The following is a 6,000-nucleotide window of genomic DNA, read 5'->3' as shown; positions in this document are numbered from 1 at the left end:
GTTTCTGGTTTCAATTTGTCTTGGGTCTTATAAGTTTATATTTTAGATGTATCTAATCACTATTTTAATCACCTTTTATCTTTTTTCCCCCACACAAATATTCAATGTCTGCAAAAAGTATGCTTATGAACTGTGTTTAATATACGTATACAACAATTAGAATTTACTGGATGTATTGCACTGCATACAGGTATATCATACAATTAGTAAGTTGATTTGAATAGAATCAGATAAAAGGACACTGATGTCACCACTTGACATTTACTCACCACATCACAAAAGAACATTTTAATACAGTCATTTTTAACTAGAGATGGAAAAAGTCCAGTGAATTCCTGATGACAACTGTGAAGTTATAACACAGGGGGCGCAATTTCCAAAGGAATATGAGAGAAAAGTGCAAAATAAAGGATTCAAAAGACGGTATTCACAGCGATGCCATAGAAGCTAGATGCCCGATTATTTTGGGCTCCCCGAAGAACCTTTCAGTGAACACTTCTTAAAAGAACCGTGTGTGTGTGTGTGTGTGTGTGTGAGAGAGAGAGAGAGAGAGAGAGAGAGAGTGTGTGTGTGTGTGTGTGAAGAACAATTTAATAATATAAAGAATACTTTCCACTGTAAAGAACCTTTTAGTTAAATAGATCCATGTATGTTAAAGATTCTTCATGGAATCAGATGCCATAAAGAACCTTTATTTTTAAGAGTGTAGGCACATTTCATTCAGTTGATGAAGTGTAATGCATTCTTACAGGTATTCTCATTATGTGTGATAAGCTATTTTAAACAAGAAACGATAGTTGTCAAACTTGGCCATTATTTAAAGGGATAGTTCACCCAGAAATGAAAATCCTGTCATCATTTACTCAACCTCAAGTTGTTCCAAAACTGTTTGCATTTCTTTCTTCCGCTGAACACAAAAGAAGATATTGAGAAGAATATGGGTAACCAAACAGTTGATGGACTGCAGTGACTTTTTATTATTATTATTTTCCATACTATGGAAGTCAACGGGGCCCATCAATTGTTTTGGTTACTGACATTATTCAAAATATCTTATTTTGTGTTCAGTAGAACATTGGGACGTGATACCCATTTAAATAAAAACATAGAAAAAGTAAAACAAGAAAAATAAAAGAAAAATGCTTAGTAATACAGACTTGTTTATCTGCGGTTTCATGTTCAACTTATGAATAAATTAAAGATAGCATTTTGAGAAATTTGAAAAAAAATTTGTTATATCATATCATATGATAATATCATGATTAGATCGTTGGTTAATGTAGCTATTGTAAATATTGTGAAACTCTTAAATCATATATGTCCATATATTTTCTCACATTTACATGTAAATAATATACTGTAGTTATTTAACATGCTATGCTATTATATTAAATATTATATTATATTATATTATCATACATCATCGTAACATTCTAAGAGGTTTATTTAGTTATCAAAATGATTCTCCATTTATGATAATATAATATAATATAATATAATATAATATAATATAATAATTATAGCAACATCACTAGCATAAATACGCAAACTCTTAACCATAATAGGATTCGTAAACACGCTTCCCTGCTTTTCCCAAAACTCAGCGGGAGGTGAAACCGCTGCACTTCCTGTCGCTAGTAACGTTAGTTGAGCTGTGAGGGCGGACGCGCGCGTGGAGTGAGTGAGTGAGTGAGTGAGTGAGTGAGATAGAGATGTAAAGATGGCGGAGCTGCAGATGCTGCTGGAAGAGGAAATTCCAGCGGGTCGCAGAGCGTTACTGGACAGTTTCACCAACCTCGACAGAGTCGCCGAATACTGCGAAAGTAATTACGTACAGGTGAGCGGGCGAAGCGTTGCGAAGGAATGCTGATACGCGCTGTTTTTGGAGTTGATGTGTGCTGAAGTGTCTGCGGTGGCTGTTGGTCATCTGTTGAAGCTGAGCACAAACTACTAAATACGTACACGCAACTGCGGCTTCTCATGGTTGAGAAATGCCGTAAAAGTTTATAGCACTCGTAGCTGAGGCTGTAAACCAAGCGAGTGCTACTTTTGCAAGAGATGCGCTCAGCTTTGCAGTGATTGCAGCGCGTTGGTAGTAATGATTACATGATTGTAATGACTGACGCACTGGAAAAAAACTTTGTTCTGTCTCTACGCGAGTAAAACATGCTGACAATTACAGTTCTAAACAACTCAAATGGAGTTTGTCACATACATTTTGACTTAATGGACAGATGACATTTGATGTTAGTCATGATCATCATAGCGACCGGACAAACAAGTGGTGGAGGAATCTGACAGACTGCTAGATGCTTACTGGATGGTTCCATACTGATTTGATTTATGTGATAGGTTTGTGATTTCTAAAAAAAAAAAATTATTCAGCGTTAAGCCTCAATGAGTAATTACCTCAAGGATTTGAATTGAGCTTGAACACAATTGATAATAAATTCTTGAGATTCTTATTATTTACTATCATATCTGGTCCTGGGTCGGTGCATAAATGTTGCTGTAACGATGTCATTGACGTAGTGTCATGTTTTAGGACAGTGCTGCATAGGGTCAGTTTTGGTCGTCGACCATTATGGATTTTTTGGGGGCCAATATTTTAGCAGGGGTTACCGATGGCTGATATGAAGCTGATTTATATATCTCACTATTTTCTTTAAAAATTGGAGATAACACTTGCTGCATTTTTTATTTTATTTTTCATAACATTTACTAAATTTGACAAGTAATTTGAAAATCAATCAATTTGAAAAGAAAAAACCTTTAAAAAAACTTTAAAATAAACAGATGTCATCCTCGATTCTGTAATCATTATAGTATTTTTCAGAAATCAGAAATGGTTAAACATAAATAAAAGGAGGTAAACACTGTTACAAACAGTGCATTCTGCAGACTGGCTATAGTCTGTGTGCACTGGAAATCATATTTTCTCTAATAGAGACCAGGTAACCCTGAGAATATAGGGGAAATGTCATATCTAGCCACTGAAGTGAAGAAAAAAGTAATATTTATAAAATTAATTTTGTCGTTATGTTTAGATCTTTATTATTTCTTCTTTTATAAATTACTACGTGTGAGTGTAATATTTTGGTTATACAGTATACACATCTGCATACAATTGCATGTAATCAGTTTATTTGCTTAAGAAAGTCGATTTGCTTAGTTTGCACTGTTGAAATAGAACAGAAGAATTGTAAAATCCAAAGACTTCAAGATGCGTTTAAAGGGCTAGTCTAGTGTTCAGAATGTTTCATTTTTTCTTTATCTGCAATGCATTCCTGAAGCTGTTTGCACGTATGCTCGATAACCTAAAGCAGTGTTTTTGTGATTCTCACTGCTGATATATCACTAAGCAGTTCATGGCAATATTTTCTTAGTAGCAAGGTCCAGTTTTAAATATTTAGATTCTTGGCTTTTAGAACAGAGATGTGAATGAAATGAGGGTACTGTTCCTGAATGCCGTTTAAATGGACATCTGTTGTATTTTCTGTTTTACTTTCTGATCTTATAAACTAACTGTGTTTTTGGATATTATAGACTTGAAATTGTTATTAGTGATCAGTGACCATCTAGCTTGGCAAGCCAGACCTATCAAGATGTTAGGTAGGGCTTGGGCGGTATGGATTTTTTCTAACCGCGGTTGAAAAGCAGGATTTTCCCGCGGTATGGCGGTAAACCGCTTTAAATAAGGAGCAAATATAGCAGACATATAATCAGGAGGACGTGGAAGCGCGGGTGCGATCTCTTGCGAGTGAACTGGAGCTTGTCTCAAATGAACCGAAACCCGGCGTAGGCTAGGCCTAAATGTCTACTTCTAAACAAAATTCAAAACGAAATGATAAAATTTTAGTCTACAGTAGCCTAGTCAGGTAAGGTCAGGTTTGCCGATGTGCATTATAGGCTATTTACTTATTTATATTTATCCCTGTGCGCCGATCGGAGACAGAGTTCACTGCTGATATTCTGGGGATACAAAATAGCCAATATACTAGGGGCTTTATCCTTTAAATATCTTTGCTGCATTGGATCAGTGTTCTTTCTAGAACAGCCAAGAGCTTTCTAGCTTTCTAGGAGGCAGCAGCTCCTCGCATCGCTCATAGACCATAAAACAGTCAGCGCCGCGAATGCGGTTTCTAAAATTGATCAAAAAAAGTTGGTGCGGGTGGATGGTGGACAGATAAGTTTTGTGATGCGGTTGCGGATGAAATAATAGCCCATCCGCGCATCTCTAATACGAATAGAATGTTATTATGTGTCATGGAACATTGCACTCCTCAACTCGCGAAAGATCGGATTTGATCCACCTTTGATGATAAGCTTTGTTTAGAAAACCTTGAATCCATGTAAGCCACTATATAATTAGACATAATCCATGTCATTAGAATCAACGAATCCATGTCATTAGAATCAATGAATCCATGTCATTAGACACAACGTGCACACATGTGCAGGCCAATGGAAATTATTATTATTATTTTTTTTTTTTTTTGATGACGGTGACGAGCTCAGACCCACGATTGGAGTCACGTGACCGCGGTAATGCGGTCACCGTCCCAGTCCCAATGTTAGGTCTGGGAACTCACAATTAGCATACCTCAATCCGAGGGGCGGGATAAATGGTTGTCTTTCAAATTCCCTCTGCACGCAATAGGACAGCGCTACAACCAACCAGAGCAACGAACGGCTGTGGCTGAGTGAGTCCCATGCGTTTTTCCACCAGCGAGCTAGTTGATATATATTAAACTTTTGCCGTATCCGGTCGTCAAAACTCCGAACACATCTTCCTTTTTTAAGAATGACTTAAGTGACGTTCTCTTAACTCCAAGTCATCCAGAGTCGCGGCCAGAGCCGATTCGAAAGACCGCTGTTCGCCAGCAGCAGCATCTTTGTTTTCAAGTAGCAGGGAAATCACGCGGAACTATGCGCGGAACCGTCACAACTCTGCCGTCATTATGTTAAGCCCGCCCACCAACTCTATACACGATGTGATTGGCCTGACCACAGTTTGGTTTTTCCAGCTCAAAAGTCTATGGAGAGTTGCTAGACCACCCTTTCTGCAAAATAATTTTTGCTGGCGCTAGGGTGCGTCTAGATTTCTAGGCTAGTGACCATCTATTCTACATGAGTAACTGAACTCATAAGCCTAACTAAAATGCCACGTTATAAGTGACCATTTGGAGCAATTCCGTGCGTCCACAGTCCACAAACAAAACACACTTGAAAGACTAGACTACTTACTGATTTCAGTAGTGTTTGCTGTTAGCATGTTGCTAAGCTAATTATGTTTTTCTAAGGATGTTTTTTTTCGTCTAAAAAACAACCATAAAACTGTATACCGATATTACGTATAAGTACATTTATTCTGCAGTTTATAATTTGGGTTGTGTAATATATTTTAACGTTTTAATCTCTCAAGACCACATATATTTTAAAATGTCATTTATTTCTGTGATGGTAAAGCTGAATTTTCAGCATCATTAGGCCAGTCTTCAGTCACATTCTTCAGAAATCATTCTAATTTGCGGCTCAAGAAACTTTTGTGCTGCCTAGCCTAATATTTTAGTGGAAAATGGGATACATTTGCATTTGATGAAAAGAAAGTTATAAAGAGCTTTCCACTAAGTGCGTTCTGGAACTGGCTTCTTTTTAAACAATATATGCAGTGCTGTCTTTGAATTTGGCTAAACAAAGCAGCATGATTTAGCTGCCTTCGGGAACAGCCTTTGAGTTGGGAGCAATCCTAATGCTGCCTATTAGAACAGGCAACAAGTCACTTTTTTATTTGTCTGATCTTGCCTTGGTTTCAAAAGCATATTTTATGTATTTTATGCCATCTTCGTGTAGTCATATTAGAAAATGTCCATGAGATAGGCTAAAGATTAGAGCTAAGCCTGGTTCACACTGGACGATTTTAAAATTGTCGGCCGATTTTCCAAACCTGAGAGACCCCACACACTGCGATAAAGAATTACGAGTCTAACAGTTTTGGTC

At 37.2% G+C, this 6,000-nt stretch overlaps 1 protein-coding gene across 14 annotated transcripts in view; it reads left to right on the top strand.

Annotated features, from left to right (window-relative positions):
• Positions 1 to 1,621: 1,621 nt before the first annotated feature.
• The window catches only part of abi2a (abl-interactor 2a), a 39,975-nt gene continuing 35,596 nt past the window's right edge, over positions 1,622 to 6,000 (top strand). For 8 of the 14 annotated variants that reach the window (XM_077216140.1, XM_077216136.1, XM_077216139.1 and 5 more), the window contains exon 1: positions 1,676 to 1,837. In XM_077216140.1, the coding sequence (XP_077072255.1) occupies positions 1,721 to 1,837 (117 nt within the window). In that variant the 5' untranslated portion in view covers positions 1,676 to 1,720. Of the gene's footprint in view, positions 1,838 to 6,000 lie in introns of all 14 variants that reach the window. The other 6 variants (XM_077216131.1, XM_077216129.1, XM_077216132.1 and 3 more) reach the window with 5 other exon arrangements.

The sequence above is a fragment of the Siphateles boraxobius genome, unplaced genomic scaffold (genome assembly GCF_051911475.1).
Source record: "Siphateles boraxobius isolate OS27281-9 unplaced genomic scaffold, OSU_SipBor_1 7, whole genome shotgun sequence".
Lineage (NCBI taxonomy): Eukaryota > Metazoa > Chordata > Actinopteri > Cypriniformes > Leuciscidae > Siphateles > Siphateles boraxobius.
This window is presented reverse-complemented; position numbering and strand designations above follow the sequence as displayed.